The sequence below is a fragment of the Podarcis bocagei genome (genome assembly GCF_964188305.1).
Source record: "Podarcis bocagei genome assembly, chromosome: 1".
Classification (NCBI taxonomy): domain Eukaryota; kingdom Metazoa; phylum Chordata; class Lepidosauria; order Squamata; family Lacertidae; genus Podarcis; species Podarcis bocagei.
Window position 1 is genome coordinate 95,020,597 of NC_138125.1, and position 17,971 is coordinate 95,038,567.

General features: G+C 42.7%; 1 protein-coding gene across 2 annotated transcripts in view; it reads left to right on the forward strand.

Annotated features, from left to right (window-relative positions):
- Positions 1-17,971, forward strand: part of PDIA5 (protein disulfide isomerase family A member 5) — a 151,129-nt gene that overhangs the window by 129,055 nt on the left and 4,103 nt on the right. For both annotated transcript variants that reach the window (XM_081188770.1, XM_081188771.1), the window contains exons 15-16: positions 390-460; positions 17,011-17,145. In XM_081188770.1, coding sequence (XP_081044896.1) covers positions 390-460; positions 17,011-17,145 — 206 coding nt within the window. The remainder of the gene's footprint in view (positions 1-389; positions 461-17,010; positions 17,146-17,971) is intronic.

Consider the following 17,971-nt stretch of genomic DNA (forward strand, 5'->3'; position numbering starts at 1 on the left):
TAGGCAATGCTGGTGAAATAACCCTGGGATATTTCAGTGAATTAAAATGATGTGAAATTGCACACTTGGTGGCTTTGTGTTTTGGGCCAGCTTCATCCATTTAGCTGAATGGTAATATCCTTCATGTAGTGGGGTGGAGACCACAGTTCCAGGTATGTGCAAGCTGAGACCCTGAAAATATGCAATGTGTGGGTTGTTATCCATGATCCTTCCACCCCACTGTAAGATAACGTGTGTATGAACACATGACCCAGTGGTGATGCCCACTCAAGTGGAATCAGATTTGCACACTCCCAAAGCCTCACTTGCCACCATGTGCAGCTAGACTGAATATCTAAGAACATCTAAACTAATTTGATGATTAATGTTGTTTTTCTCTTAATTTGCAGGGTGCCCACACTGTAAAAACTCCATCCCCCATTTCACAACAGCTGCAGAACTATTTAAAGAAGATCGAAAGGTAATCCCATTTTGGATTGTTTCTAAGGTGTTATGTAGAACATCACAGCCATCCTTTTCTGCTAACAACTTTTATCCAGGTTTTAAAATGGTGAAATGCTGGGCTTGTGCTTTAAAGCAGTGACAAAACAACTGAATAAATTAATCTATCATCTAAAGCGAAGGCAGTGGGCCAGGGGTGGATAACCTGTGGCCCTCCAGATGTTGATGGGCTCCAACTTCCATCAGCCCCAGCCAAAATATGCAGTGGTCAGGGATGTTGGGAGTTATCATCCAGCAACATCTGGAGGGCCATAGGTTCCCCATCCCTGCAGTAAGCTAACAAATTCCACTCATTTCTCCTAATTTGTTGCTTAAATAAATGTGGTTTGGTTCATGTTACTCTCCCATGATATACTACTTTTTCTCTCTCTCTTCAGTCTCAACTTGAGACACACAGTTCATTTCAAACTCAAAGGCCAAGATTCAAAAAAGGTAAATACGACACCTGAGAAACTCTGGAGCTTCACTTCCTGCTGTTAGTGCAGCTGATCCTGCTGCTGAAAGAGACCACCTGCTTTTCAGGTTGTCCTTATTAATCAGTGGACCTTCCATGGCTTGATGCAGAATTGGCTCAACATGTACAGACTTTCTCAGATAACTCTTCAGGATGGGGAGAATCTCACTCTCCACCCAAAAAACCCCTGTCTTCTAGCACATAATTCAGTGCCTTATTCATTGGCCCTGCTAACTTAAGTTTTGAGAGAGAGGTAAAAGGCCTCCAGGCGTTCATTTTAGAGCTCAGATAACTGTAGATTCCCCTGATCAAGATTGTGGATGCTCCCCATCCTGACTGAGCAGCTGCTTATACGCCTTCTATTAAGCCCTCTAATTTTAGTTTTTAGCTATTCTTTTACTACCTTATAGGGTAGTAACAACTTTGTTTGTTGATCATGTAACTAGAAGTTTTACTGAGGCCAGTAAAAAAACCCCAAACCCACTCAGGTAAACTTTGCAAAGAGTTGTTTAAAAGGGCAGGACTTATTTAAAAGGAACAAAAAAAAAAAAAAAGGAAATACTCTAGCAGGTACACTTTCCTCCCCCAAGACTTTATATTAAATGCATATGAGATGCATAGCATTTTGCTACCAGAGATAGGAGCTGAACTAGAGCAGGACTCATAACTGCAGCCATATAGGCTGAGAGAAAGAACTGGGAATCACAGCTTACCCCTTCAGTAGCAAGAAACGCAAAGAACAAGTTGCAGTGAATTCACTCCTCTCCTACTTTTCATGAGGTTCTTTAGGAGGAATAATGCTGCTCCCAAGATGCAACTCCCTGTCTATGGGCTGTGCCTCAGAAAGCATGATTCCTAGTTGTGCTGCAGAGCCAACACCTCCTCACACAAATAATGTTGGGCAGGGTGCACCTGGAAATGATTTCTTCGGCCTGTGGAGTCAAGTGTTAAGTTTATGAACCCAGAGAGAACATTTGGATAGATGGGTGGGTGGATGGATTGGACTCCTGTGAAAGGCTCATTACTATCTGAGGAGGGGAAGAGAGAGGGAGAAAACGGATTGTTTTAATTGATATATTGAAAAAATGAAACATGGCTGACTTACTTTTTAAAGAATGTTTTGATTGGCTGATATTTACTTTATGGGTCTGCTTCTTGACTAAGATACTGTAGAATGAATAAATGAATAAGGTCCTGACCCTTTTAGTGTGCACCCAGCTTCCCCCTGCCCACACCATCAGTGCTAAGCAATGCATCTACTGCATCTTTATTAATGAATGAGGGAATCCTTTCCTATGCATCATCTTGAAGCAATTTCTAAATAAACAAAACCATTTATTCCTTCAAATAAAGCCTTCCACACATGAGATGCTATTCCCCCCAGTGGCGTAGCGTGGGGGTGCCAGGGGTGCCAGCCGCACCGGGCGCAACATTTGGGGGGGGCGCGTTTGGCCGGCCCTCCTTGAGGAAGCAGGAACCCCACTGTCCAGGCGGAGAGACCTCCTCCCGCCGCCAGCCTTCGGAAGGCTGCTCCGAAGCCTGGCGGTGGGGCAGAGAGCAGTGGCGTAGCGTGGGGGGTGCAGGGGGTGCACGCCGCCTGCCATGCCGCCCTGGCTGCTTCAACCGCGTCCGACAGCCGGCTCGAGGCTCCTTCCGGCCGGGTCTCCCGACGGGGCGCTGCGGGCGGAGGCTCCGGCACCAAGCGCCACGCCGCCCAGGCTCGGGTAGCTGTCTGGACGCGCGCAGCCCGCCCCGCACCATCGGCGGCGCTCTAGTGCCTGCGCGCCAAGACCGCCCACCCGCCCCGACGGGGCGCCCCCTCACCCGCGCCGGAGGCCGGCCGACGCACTGGCCCCAGAGCCGCCCCCTCCCCGCGCCAGAAAGAAGCCCCCTCCCCGCGCCAGAAAGAAGCTGCATCGGGACTAGCCGGGCCGGGGAGGGAGACTGAGAAGGCTGCGCCGCGACGCCCAAAGATGCGCGTCTTGGCGCAAAGGGGCCTGCGGCACCCAGACGCGGAAGGGACCCTCTCCCCCTGACTCGCCACTGAACTGCAATTTCCAGCTCCCTTGGCAAATCCCAGTCCCCAATCCCCAAGATGCTTTATTTGAGGCAGGGGTCCTTTAATTGCAAAAACAACACCACGGAGGGCAGTAGTCACCACGACGTTTGCCCCAGAGTAGAGCCGTCAGTATTAATGACCATGGTTAGGGTTACTTGGCTTGCCCCGGGTTTGGGGGCGCAAATTACTTGCCTTGCCCCGGGTGCTGATAACCCACGCTACGCCGCTGATTCCCCCCCATGGCTGCTGTGTGTGTTTCTGTGTGAATACCACAAACTTGGGAGAGGGAATTATGTGGGTCATTATCAACCAATGAGATCCCTGCCAGGATGTCTGTGTGCTTAATATCAAAGAATGCTGCTAAACAGATGGGTGAAATTCCACATGCTCAATCCTTCCGCTGGGTAAAATGTCTGATTGTTCAAAAACTGCTGAAGATTGAGAGAGGGTCTTTTAGCCCTCGAGACGATGATTGATGGATGGAACCCTTATTTCAGCCAGTGGTAGTTAACAGCTAAAGTGCCATGGTATAAAATTTAATGAGGTGGAACCAAAGTTCAAATTGAGAATATTGAGTTTGGTGGGGGTTCCTCAAGGCCAGGCACACAGGAAAAACAGCTTTGTTTTTCCCCCTCTTGACTTTTCAAGGTGGTAGAGATTGATAATTTTGGACTCCTCCTTCAATCATACACAATCCAATTCTGCTGAAGTACTTCTTGTGGTCTGCTAATGTCCTTAATGGATAATTTACAGAGGCTGTAGCACAGCACAGGAATGCAAGTGCTAAATAATTTCTTTGCAGCTACTTCTTTTTTTAACAATTCTTTTGTAAAGTTTACACAAGTGTCTTTGTGGACTGGTTGCTCTGCAGTTCACTACAGAGAAAGTGAACAGGGCTCCAAAATAACTGCTCTAAAACCCAGTAAGATTTAATTTAAAAGAAGAAGAACAAAAGGCTAGACTTTCAGTAGCTTGTTTTCTTTGATATTCCATATCTCTGAACTTTTACTCTTCCTGCAGTATTTCAGAGGCGGTTTTTCTTTCTATCTAAGAATGTTTTCCTATTTATGGTTCCAAATGATGACACCAGGTCAGAACTTTCATATCACTCACATCAGTAGAGAATGCATTTTAGTGGAAGCATTTTGCATAAGGATTATCTAGTGATGAAATCAGTTCTGTTCCTGCAGAAGGCAAGATGGATCCGTGCCCCAACCTTGCTGGATTCTTTCAGCAATCAGCTATCATTTGGCTCTTTCCCTCCCTGAACTGTTTCCATCCAAGCTGATCATTATTAAGAACTGCCATGTAGCTTTGATAGTTTGGGCTTGTTTGCTGCTCCCACCTCCCACATCCCTTTTTGCAACGTATCTTCTAAATTGTCGTCCTGTGGGGAGGGACTGTCAGTGTGTACAACACTTGGCAAATTCATGCTCTTTATTATTTATTAAGTTTAACAACCAAAAATTTGAATTAATTCTAAGTGTTCTAAACTCAAGATGCCATTGTAAAATGTTTTCTGTATACAGTGGTACCTCTGGTTACGAACATAATTCGTTCCGTAGCTCCGTTCTTAAGCTGAAGCCGTTCTTATCCTGAGGCATGCTTTTGCTAATGGTGCCTCTGGCACGCGTCTTCTGCTCGCATCCTGGGGCAAAGTTTGCAACCAGGAGCAACTACTTCCGGGTTAGCGGAGCTCGTAACCTGAAGCGTGCATAACCAGAAGCGTTCGTAACCAGAGGTACCACTGTGTACATAAGCATGTGTTGGAAAGATGCATGTCTTATATAGATACAGAAGAAGCTGGCTCATTAGGGTGAATGGCCACTGCCCTATTAACCTTCATGTACCCTCGAGCAGCTTTCTTTCTTTCTTAAAACCAGTCATGGGGTGTCTGTGCCTGCCACTGGCTCTGGCTCCACCTACTACTTGGTTTCCCTGTCTTCAGCTTTACAGATCCAATGGGCACCAGCCATCATAGTACAGATCATACGTCATAGTACTCTCTAGTGAGACTGAATTAGGTTTGGTTCCCTGAAGTTGGTGACAACCATGAGTTTTGTCACAGCCATGTTATATATTAAACAGCCCTCACAGTCAAGTGTGGGTTGATCTCCTGGAAATCCCCTTGTGCCTTCTACCAGGTCCCTGCAAATCCTAAGACGTATCGAGGCTCCACGGTTAGCTTGGCCAAGAAGCACTGTATTTATGATGTATAATACTTAACAGAAATAAAGCAACAGCACAGTCATTGTCAGGGAACAGAAGATTTGCAATACGCCCCATGCAGAACCCAACCTTTAAGTCATTTGGCAACAACATCCTTTTCTGTGTAAGCAGAGATTTGTCATCTTTAGTTGACTACTTTCTAAGCTATTCTTTTCCCGACTGAAATGTTATCCTTTTTAAAAGAACACTTAGGAAGGGGGGAGAAATTAAAAACCTGCCCTTTTTCATTCCTTTCCAAAATCAATGTTCAGATAGTTATTCACTTCCATTTTCATAACAAAAGTCAATATTTGCTCCTGCAGAGATTTATTTCCTTGAATCAATAAGCTGATGTGTGGTGGTACATATTTTAATGGGAGAAAGGCCAAGTGCTCCTGCAGGAGACTTCTATTATTACAGGCTCCTGTGGTAGCTAGAAAGCCAGTCCGTGAAAAGAGGAGGGAAAGGCTGGACAGAGGTGGGTGGGTGGGTGGGTGGGTGTGGGTATAGGTATGGGTGTAAACCAGAGGCACTTCAAGGTTTGAGAATGCACCCGAGCCAGGGGTCCTCTGCAAAAGGGCCTACACTGCTCTGGTCATTTCTCCACCACCGTTGCCCTGGCCCACTGCTTTCTCCTACCTCCACTTCTATGATGGTGTCCCCCTTTCTGCTGCCTCACATTTTAAACCTTTTGGTCAGCAGGGCCGTTCTTATTTCCTCTCTCCTGCCTCCACTGCTGCTGCTACTCTACTTGTGTTTTCTTAAAAAACCTTTTTGACCAACCAAGTGGCTAGTGCTGTGTATCACTTTACTGGCTGAACTTCCAGCAGCCTGCCATTTGCAGCTGGAAGTTGATAAGCTACTGGAACCTGGGTTGCACAGTGATTTGCTTCATAAGGCACAGTGCAGTTTCCTCCTCCGCCCACAATCAACTGCTCCTCACTTTATAGTATCATCTGGGGAGTGGAGAGCGTAGTGTGTTTTTGCTCAGCTACCCACCCAAGTACAGGGACTGTGGGGGCCTGAACTTTGGCCCTGAAGTCTGCATGTAATGGAGTCATTTAAGCGAAGTGAAGCTGAGTATGTAGTTAATTCTTTGCTGTTTGCTCATTTGAGTTTGAATAATCACTAGCAGAGGCTTGCTCGAATTGCTAGACCAGGAAGGAAATCTGGTTGAAGAGTCGAGGTGTAAAACCCTGCGACTAAAGATGTAAGACAAAAAGAAATATTGATTATACTGTACTGTATAATATCTCTTTTTTAAAGTGCTGAAGATGAGTACTCCTCAGGATTGACAAGCCGTTGTAATAACACACTGACCCATTTCTGAGATCACACATGACCCCATTAGACTCCTGGCCACTACCCAATTCTGACTTCATGGCAGAGGCCACCACCCATGGATAGGTGCCGTGTGCAATTTCCCTCTTTCAAAAAAATACTCCAGGTGTTCTGTTGAACAATTCTGAAAAGGAAATAGCACTGCACAAGAGTTAAAAAACAACAACCCTAAAGCTAGTCTATATTTATTTGTAATTTCTAACACACTCAAAATCACTTTTAAATTTTGTATTTACCTTGTATTATCATTTCATTCCACGCTCCTCCACATTTTTACTCCAACACACCTTCAGAAGACAACTGATTTATACATAGTTGGCTGTGGGATGGTCAAACTATAAAACTGAATGCTAAAATCTGGAGGTTAATCTGACAGACAAGGATTTCGTAAGGATTCCTTAAAAAGGGAGGGAATAATTGCAATGTGTTGATGGATCTGACCGCTTTAACTTGCTTTATTATGATGTACCAAGCAAGTGATGACCATAGAGTTGCAGTAAGGCCAGAACTGAATAGTTTTGGCAACTATGAGGCCTCACCCCCATTCCACTTCATTGGTAGCTGTTTTCAGGGTTAAGGAAAGATGGATTATGACCATGTCATATACAATTACTAGAGCCCTATTCCGGGATCCAGTCTTGTGTGTAAAACAAAACATGAGAATAAGGGTTGATGTGTTGCCAAGACTAACCCACTCTCTCAATAGTTTTGAGCCCTCCACAAGTATGAAGACAAAGGTTTGACATGAGGAGAAATGTCTACTTGAGGCTCCCCACACTATTTTGAACCCTGAACAATCAGGATTATTAATCTTGTGGCCAAGGTCCATGAGTACAAGAGGCTGCCTCCCTCAGGCCCTTGCCCTCACACTTGTGTAGAGTTGACATGCCAGAGAGGGTGGGGCTTGGCAGAACACCTAATTTCTCTTCACATGCTTGTTTGCAAGTGAGGGGATTCAGCACCCAAATCAGGTTTATATTATCAGAGAAAGTGGGGGGTATAAAGAGGCTGCTTTTGACAGAAGACATAAATGTAATAAAATAGCTAGTTCTGGCCTCAGACTCAAATGTATATTGCCACTTGGAATACAGATTGAGTGTTTTAACCACCAGTTATATCAGCTGTCAGTGATACAAGGGATCATGTAGATACAAGTGCATTTAAATAATATGAAGCACTCAGATACTATAACAACACGGGCCAAAGACGTCTCACAGTTGCATCTATAAATCACTCTAGAACAGAAAGCTGTGTTTTACTGCTCTCCTGGAATATGTTTCGCTTGAAGAAGTCATGATATGAATAGTGCTGAAAATGGTTCTCCAACTTATTCTTGCAAATCCCACAGAGGCAAGGACTTACTAGCTGCAATTTTCAGATAAGGCACTGAGGAACTGACAGTTTAATGTTCACATTTCAAGAAACTCAACATCTCCTTTTGAATCTAACAACGTGAATGACGATGGGTGTTTTTTTTTTAGAAGCTACAATAAACCATCTATTTTGAACACAAAGAAGTGGGTAATCTTTTTGATTTTTTTTTAAAAAAACACAGCATAGCTGGTTTGCTTTCATTCTTACCACATCAGCTACTGTTCAAATTATATCAGCCATTGGTTCTAATCCAAGGCCCAGGTATAAACAGTGTACACACACACACACACGTAGGGAGGGGATTCCCCAGTCTCTTCACTGTCATTACACATGTATAGTGTCTTCAGTGATGAAAATGAATGGAGAAGCCCCTGGAGCACCTTCTGTGGATAAAAGTAGTCGTCTTAAATTTTCAGTGCTCTTCAGTTGGTTTATTTCCACTTAAGAGTTCCACAAAAAAGAAAAAAGTATACTTGTCACTTCTCCCGCAACAGCTTTATTCATACAAGGTGCCCATCCCTTATTTTCACCAATTCCCCCATCCCACTGATGCTCCTATATCACAACCCGTGTCTTTCCTGAGTGCTTCATATTATTTAAATTAAAACTGGAAATTGTAGAAGGCACAAAAAGTATACATTTCCCACACAAGGGGACTTTTCGGCGGGGACAGGGCAGAAGCTACATAAATCCCCATTTGTTGTGCAAAGTTTTAAGAGTCCAGATTCATACTGGACATGAGGCAATGGTTTGACTTGCTCTCCCAGACATTGCATACTCCAAATATAGGCTTGGTGAATAAGGTAGGATTGCCATATTTCAAAGAGTAAAAACCAGGACACCCCAAGCTTCTTTTTAGGAAAATCTGAAAGTTGTTGAGCTCCCCCCCCCAAAAAAAAAACCCCTCCAGAAAACCCAAAAATGTTCAGTTTACTTGACTTGAGAGCCATGACATACCAATGCCTTCCAGAAATGCCCCCCCCCCCGATGTCACTTCCGCTTTTGAAAACCCGGTATTGTTCAGGTAATTCCAGACATATGGCAGCCCTAGTTTTACAAATAAAGCACTGCTAGGAGTAGCTTCTTTTCATTTTCCAATGTCATTTCCCCCCCTTAAAAAAGTCTTTTTAAAAAAAAAAATTGTTGAATTTGTTTACTCCTCACTTTATCATTTATTCTTCCACCAAGGCCATAAAAACTATGAGGGAAATTTATTTCTGTTTCACCCCTGAATTGGTAACCCAAAAGAAACCTATTTCTGTGGAAATATTGCTGACATTTGACTGCCTTGAAGGCAAACAAATGTGTATATATTTGCAGCCAGTTCCTCTTTCCATTGGCCTTCTGGGATACCGATTGTGAAAAATATTTATTCATTTTCTATTTAATATATATTCAGTGGGGAGCAGTGGAAACAAAAGCTGCTAATGTAGTATGTAAATCAAATGATTTTAATCCACTTAATATGGTGACGCTTTGCTGTTGTTGATTAACACCTCCCAATTATCAGGGGAATAGCAAAGCAGTTGGAGTAAGATTAGCAAAGTCCCTATACAAATAAATGGTTTGATGTTTTCAGGCCACTTTAACATCATCACAACCAGACTATGCACTTGTACAATACAAGATCTCAGAGTGGCAAAATTCACAGGTCTTGGAGGTGCATCCTTCCTTCTCTTTTGCATCTCACCCTTGATTTCTTGATTTTTATGAAAAGTTAGCAGAACATTTCTTCCCAAGGACGTTGCTGGAGAGGGATTTATTATTTTTCATATGGTAAACAAATAATAATAATAATAATAATAATAATAATAATAATAATAATAATAACAATAATAATAATAATAATAAATTTCAAAGAAACTTCTCATTTAGACAATAAAGGCTATAGGCAGTGCAGATAATGTTTTTATTTTTGCAACCAATGTTACAAAAGCCATATTGAAATCAGAGTATGTTTCAAATTTACGTTCTTTTTCAGGGGAGTTGTGAAATTATAATAAAAAAAACCTGCTAAACAGCCAGAAAATCATCTGCTTATAAAACTTCTAACCACCACTGTGATAAAGCATCAAGAAAAATATACATATAAAAATATATGGCATGAATGCAAGTTATCAAAAGTTCTAATGAAAAGTAATTATTAATAATTGTTTACACCTATATGTCCATTGCCGGGGGGGGACGGGACTAAACACACAAAAATGTTTAAAATGTGAAATTTATTTCCAGTTGCATGCCATTTTCCTCCCCTCCCCCAATTCAATTTAGCTATTCATTGTCCAAAACACCTTTTTCTATAAAGAACAAAGTTTTCTAACCAATAGGCAAAAAAAGAAGATTTCATTTGAACCAGAGCATGTCACAAAATATCCCTAACCACTGCTGCTACCTGATTAACCAGGGGGTAAATTCAGAAGCATCTGTATGGTAAAATCATGCATTAATGAGTACTTCATTCATCGCTACATACCTTAGACCACTTCCTCTCCTTTTGTACCATCGTGCAATTAACCAAGAACAGCTTTCTGACGGTATCATTCGTGTGCTCAGTTTGAAGAGCAAGACGGAAAACTCTTTCCCTAGAGGTCTGTGAAATTCCAGGGCTGAATGCTTTCCAGAAGAACTGTAAAAAATTCTTTTCAGGTTGGCGTTCAACAACTAGGGTTGAACAGGCATCTGATAAAATGTAATTGGGTATTTTGTCAATATACTCCTCTTTTTCTTTTTAGCTGCTGATACTTGCTAAAGGACCTTGAGAAGGAATAGGATAGAAAATGAACTAAATAAATAATATTTAGATCGCCTTGCCCCATATAGGTCTACTCGATCAGCAGAACTGGCATGGTTACAGGTGCTGCATAATATTCATTCCACATTTGGAATAAATCAGTCTTTTAGTGTGGAATGCCCTGCCTATTGACATCAGACAGGCACATTCATTGTATTTTTTCCAGTTCTTGCTAAAAACATTTCCCAGATATGTAGAATGTTTGCATGTGTTTTAATCTGTTTTTAGCTTATCACTGATTTTAATTTTATTTGAATTTTAAAATAGTTGTTTCTACTGATAATTGCATTCCTTTTGTAAACCACCTTGTGTTTTTTGAGGGTGTTTTTTACAATCAAGCAGTATATAAATTTAGGCAGTATATAGCTTACAAACTTTTCTCAAATTAAAAGAGAGTGAGAATCTTAAGCATTAAATCGTAACATAAAGAAGCAAATAACTATTTTGAGGAAATGATGCAATGGCTCAGAAACACTAGGAGTCTCTTTTTTAATGCAAAGTTCACTTCTGGGTTTTAATATTTGTGCACTAAATCTTGGCTGTACCACTTGTAAATTTTGACCTGGGTATTTTTGCTTACTCACACATCTGTGTTACCTGTGAGATGGCCAAGGGTGAATTCAAGTGACAGTAAAGTCAGCAGTGGCCGCTTAAAAACTGCTGGGTGATGGCTCTAATTGCATGATGAAATGCAATTATTTGTCACATCTGGTTACATGAAACCCAGCATCACTGCTTCCCTGTTGTGGGATCTTAGCAAAACTGGTTAACTTTTCCATGTGGAAAGTTGCTAAATGGGTGTTAAATGATGTTTGGATCCACCATGAAGTGCTGTGTGAAATAGAAATAGATTAAAATTGAGTTGTTTTCAGTGATGCAGCCCAGAATTCCAAGGCCAGCTTCAATGCATGTGAAGTACAAACCTAAATTGGCTTTTAAAAAACGGGACCTAATGATGTGAATTATAGTCAGTGCTCTTTCTTTTCTTTTTTTAATAGAAAAATGGTTCTGGAACTCACCATAAAGTTGTTATAATAAGTGCCACACTTTTAACATTTGTGGAGGTGGGGTGTGTGTGAAAGTGCTGGTACTGTGTACCCTTGAGTACCCCCAGAAAAAAGGACTGATTACAGTAATTCTTAAACATTATAAAAGGATTTCTTGGTCCCAGTGATAAAAAACCACGGGTATGTACTTTGCTCAAATCAACAAGAGGCTGAGCAGGATTTACTACACACCAACTGGATATCTTAAGAGCTACAGTGTTAATTAGATAAGTAGCAGCCTTCCCTATAGTGGCTTTTTTAAAAAGAGAGAGAGACAGAGAAAGAGAAAGGCAGCTATTTAAAAATGATGGTAATTGCTGGTTGCTTCTGATCTCTTGGGCACATGCTTATATAAGTTCAGTTTGAGTGAGCTTATCTTTATTGTGTAAATAATATTTCTTAAGTCTGGGGACATGCCATGTGCTAGCATTCGTCTTAATGTTAACACTCAAATGATAGTTGGTGGCTTGTACATTTCTGTTGCTGGGATCATTTGGTCTGCTACTCAGTGGCGTAGCGTGGGGGGTGCAGGGGGGGCCGGCCGCACCGGGCGCAACATCTGGGGGTTAGGGTTAGGGGGCGCAAATCCACGGGTTAGGGGGCGCAAATCCACGGGTTAGGAGGCGCAAATTACTTGCCTTGCCCCGGGTGCTGACAACCCACGCTACGCCACTGCTGCTACTGTCGGTAAGTGGAGTTGGGCAAAGCTATCTTGTGGCTCAAAAATAAGCCATTTTCATGCAAAATATATTTTTAAAATGTAATGGCTGACTTCCCTGCCATGCCAAATTTTAATCCATTACTGCTCCCACCCTCTGATATCCAAAAAGAAGAGGACTTTCCTGGACACAGGAAATATTCACAACCATGTACTGAGGGGCCTTGCAAGCCTCCATAGTTTCTTCCTGTTGGTGGCTACCATTTGTGCAGACAGTACAGATTGTTTGTTCAGACAGTAGTGAAAGCCTTTGGCAGCCAGGAAAGCATGCATGTCTTCATAGATTCTGACTGTCAAAGACTCTGATTGTACTGCCATGAGAGGTCACTGCTGGCTGCATGAATCTTTTGACAGGCAGACATGAACAATCTAGGACAATCCTTGCCAGGCTAGCAAAGGTTTGCTACAAAGGTTTCCACAGCCTCCACAGTTCAGATGATTCACATGAATGGCTAAGGAAGCACCTTGACCTCAGGCTTCAAGAAATCTTGAGCATGCAGCACCTTCCAGGACTTCACCAGCAATTCTACTTCTTAATAGTAGTAGAACATACAGTAGCTATTTCATCAACTGGTAGTGTTATTAGTGCACTTTCTCTTGCTTGATTTGTTAGGTTTCTGGCCAGGGGATGTTACCTCCTGTTTCTCTGCTTGAGGCAAAACAAAAAGTGCCACCACCTATCTTCTCCTGCTGATGCCAGCCCTTCACCAGATCTCATTTTATTTTTCCTTCTAATATGAATCTTCCCTTCATAGAGAAAGGTGTAGGATAAGAGTGCACAACATCTTTCCTCTTGATGTTGTTGGACATGCTGACTGAGGCTGATGGGAGCTGGAATCCAGCAACACCTGAAGGACATCACACTACCTAGCCCTACTATGGGAAATAATAACAAGTATGGACTCAGCCTAAATAATGCTGCTAGTTGTTCATAAGCTGGTTATTGAGAGACTTGAAGGGGTTATAAGGGACGCGGGTGGCGCTGTGGGTAAAACCTCAGCGCCTAGGGCTTGCTGATCGCATGGTCGGCAGTTCGAATCCCCGCGGCGGGGTGAGCTCCCGTCTTTCGGTCCCAGCTCCTGCCCACCTAGCAGTTCGAAAGCACCCCTAAGTGCAAGTAGATAAATAGGTACCGCTTTATAGCGGGAAGGTAAACAGCGTTTCCGTGTGCTGCGCTGGTGCTGGCTCGCCAGAGCAGCTTTGTCACGCTAGCCACGTGACACGGAAGTGTCTCCGGACAGCGCTGGCCCCCAGCCTCTTAAGTGAGATGGGCGCACAACCCTAGAGTCAGACACGACTGGCCTGTACGGGCAGGGGTACCTTTTTATGGACTCAGCCTAAATAATGCTGCTAGTTGTTCATAAGCTGGTTATTGAGAGACTTTAAGGGGTTATAATGCCGCTGGGAAAATTAAGAGATGGGCTGAGGAAGGGTTTACAAAGAGTGTATAAGGAGACTGACTGAGCTTTTCCTCAGTTGGGTTGCACGCTTCTCTGAGCTTTTGCTTTCTCTCTCTCTCTCTCTCTCTCTCTTATTTTGGCTCAGGGACTGCGCCGCTTCATTATCCACAGAGAAGGAGCATTTGTCAGTTAATTTACAAAGGGTTCCAAAGGGCCAGTCAGCTGTGTTGGGACAATCCCATTGAGAACGTACACTTTGAGTGGAAATGACAATCCTAAGTGGAAATAACTTTAACTGTCACATGCCAGCTGGGTATGCCTAAAGGAAGTAAGCTGGCTTTGCTGCTGCCAGCCAAGATACTGGCCAGCTTGCCTAACCCAGCAGATGAGTTTGCATTGAGAAGTAAGCAACACTTGCTCCCTGCCCAGCAGTAGATGGCTCTAGAGCAAAAGAAGAGTCAAAGGCAGCAACAATTCAAGCAAGGGAGTAATTAGGTGGAGCACAGAGTGAACAAATGGAATAGAAAGAAAATGACTTGTCCAGAGCTGTTAATAACTAGTAAGAATGCCGCTGTAGGTGCATGTGTAACGTTTACTGCATATCACCAGGAAGTTAGAGGTCATAATGGAATATTAAATGACATTTAATTATGGGACTGCGGCTCAATAACAGCCCGGAAGGCAAGAGGGGGGTATTATGAGCAGATAGTCTAAAAGAAGCAGTGTAATGGAATCTTAAATTTTAAAACTGCATTAAATTTCCCTTCAATAGATTCTAGCCAGCAGTCACAATAAAATTAAAGTAGAAGGCTCCCATATCTGTATTTAAACGGGATTAAAACTGAACAAATGACTTTTCTACAGGAATGAGCCTGGCAGATGTAGTGAAGCAAATGTGTATTAATAGCAGTATAGTCTTAGAAAGTGCTGTTGCGGTAGTGTTGACCTATCAGTGTCCGCTAAAGGCAGAAGGATCATCTAGAGAGCCCTAGTGAGAGAGCAGAGCATTGCAGGATAATTCTTAGGAATTAACATTTGCCAGGCCTTTTCCTGAGACATAATGTAGCAGCTATAATGAAGTCTGTTGAGGCAGCATATGATAATACTTTGCATTACCTTTCAAATGTATATTTCAAGTATATCTTTTTTTATTTAAAAAATGTGTTCAAAGGAGCTTAATGTAATCTCAGTAATCCTTTGGTGGCCTTGGACGATAGACCAGTTTTATGCCCCTGTTTTAGAAGGTAAGCTGACCTGACAGAATAGTGGCTTGTCTAAAGGTATGTGGTAAATTTGTGGCTCAGGTAGGATTTGATCACATTATTAGCCACTGTCTCATACTCACATGCTAGAACCCAGTCATGTAGCATATAATACCTATGTGTTAGGACTTTGCCTTGGGTTCTGAGTAATCTGTATCCAGCCCCTAGGAACTGAACCCTAGCCAGCCTCTAGGAACTGAACCCATGCTCCTGAACCAGGTACATTATTTCTGTACGTTGGTTCAGTGTTGAGGTTTCCCCATCCTATCCCTGTCACTTGGATTCTGACTATTCCACTGATGGTTTAGGAATAGTGAGGGTTGTGGGTTGGACTTGGACTGGGGAGACCTGGAGTTCAGTCTCTGCTCATCCACAAAGCTCTTTGGGTTGCATATCACTGGGTGGAATCCATCTGTTGCTCATGCGCTCACAGAAGAGCTCTTGATTTAGCGGAGGTGTGTCCACCAGCAAAAGAGGAGAGCAGGCAATTCCCCACCCCCTGCTACCTGCAGGTAAAAGTGTTCTCTGAAAATCTGTTCCAGATTGTTGGGGGACCCTCCAGAACAGGGGGGAAAGTGGTATGCAAGTCTACATGAAGACAGTGGAATCAACAGAGATCCCCTCACCCTTTTCATTAGCTGATGCCTTGATCCAAAGCTCTTCTTTCAATGCAAGGGCACTTGTTAGATTTCACCACCTCTCAGCCTTACGTTAAAGGATGAAATGAGAACATCTCATTTATGCCAGCTTGAACTCAGCTGGGGGCAAGGTGGAGGTAAAATGTAGCAACTGAATAAGGCACTATGACGAAGCTACAGGAATAGCTTGGCCTCAGTAATCCATGCTCTGATAACCTTTCATTTTTATTCCTGCGATACATACTATGCAGGGCTGCCCTTGAAGACCACTTGGAAATTGCAGCTGCTCCGAAATGTTGTGGTTCATCTCTTGAGCAGAGTCTCCAGTCAGAATAATTTTTCTCCAGTTCTTAAATATTTGCAGTTGTTTCCAATCCATTTCCACTCTGAATTCAAAGTTTTACAAATGGCATAAAAAGCCCTGGATTACTTGCATGAGGGAAAGCCTCTTCCGGTATGTGGCAGTCCAGGGAGTTCAGATCCTCTATGGAGGCTCTCCTTAATGTCCTAACCTTGGGAATTACACGTAGGCAATCCTTTCCCCTGGCAGCATCCCTGCTCTGGAATGCCTTCCCATCCACTGTTTAATCTGTCTGTTTGTTTGGAGCTTTGGCCTGCTTAATGTGAAACTGTTCACGTCCTGTTTTTATTGTGCTTTGCTGTGACTTTAAATGAGATTACTTTGTCTTATTGAATATCATTGTTGCCTGCCCAGAGAATGTTTGGATGTAGAGCAGGAGATCAATGAAACTAAGTACAGTACGTAGATAGAAATCTAGTTGTTCTATGAGATGCAGTGACATTGCTCTTCATGCGCTTAAAGAATTGCTGTAGTTTAAAGGGACAGGATCCTTTCAGAACAAACCTTGGTTACAGCTTAATGTGCCGCAACAGGAAACAGCATGTCCAGGAGCACACACGTTTGTGTGATTCCGCTCAACCAAATAGTGGCTTTGTATCATCCCTTTGTGCGCAAGTGGAAGGATTTTCCACTAATGCACAGGGGGGTAAGGTGCTGGATCTGCCCTGAGCGCCTATTCTCAGGAATTGGCAAAACAAGAACTCAGAATTCTGATTCTGGTAGTGCTTAGCCTTTGGAAATATTTCCCATATCTTAGTTTATGTGAAAATGCATATGTTTCATTTTGAAAGTATCTGTGCGCCATAGAATGGGATCACACTTGGTGACAGCTGATCTGCTTTTCCTTCCGGTGCTAGATTGCCTATGCTGCAGTGGACTGTGCCAAAGAACAGAACCACGACCTGTGTAAGCAGGAAGGTGTGGATGGTTACCCAACCTTTAACTACTACAACTATGGAAAATTTATAGAAAAATATAACGGAGACAGAGGGGTAAGTACATGGTGCTGTTCTAAAAGATGTACTGGTGTGGGGAGGGGGTATCTTTTTTAAGTGGTTTCATCAGCAAACAGTAAAATCACCACCAGCAACAACAGGGACATAATACAGAGCCAGTTATTTTGCCAATGAGTTTAATGCTTCCATTATAAATTCCTCATGACTGTGTCACCTTATTCCACACATAATGCATGCATTTAGCATCTGGAATTAACTCAGTAGAAAATTTTGGAGGCTTTTATTTTGAGTCTTATAATTTATTAAAAATTTAGCACTAATGAAAATGCAAAAATTGAATGTCTGCCAATTCCACATCAACTCCTAGCCAATGTAGTGCAGAAGCTGTTCCAATGGGCTCTCCATATTCATTAGGAATCTAAGCCTTTGGTTGCCCTGTACACATTTGGAAATTCACTACACACAGCCAAATGATAATAGATTGTTTGTTGGTTTTGTTTTGTGACCTAAACCCACATTTTCTGGGCAGTTTGCACTGGTCACCTTTAGCTTGTGACCTTGATGTCTCCTTACATTTCAGGTTTTGCAGAGATGGATTATTAGCAGTTCACTTGTATCTTGAAATGGAGGAGACAAAAGTTTACCAGCTACTCAAGAATGCTCAGTTTAAAGGTCCATAGCTAGGTTATTAACAATTGCCTGGAGAAGATGGGGACCTAATGTGAAAGATTGTTTTGTATATTAATATGGCCGGTAAACGTTGTTGAGAAACATTTGGCTGCAATATTATTGCTGCTGGTACAAAAAATCTGTAGATATATAGAAAGAGAGGATTTGTGGTACGATCCTGTGGGTCTTCGTT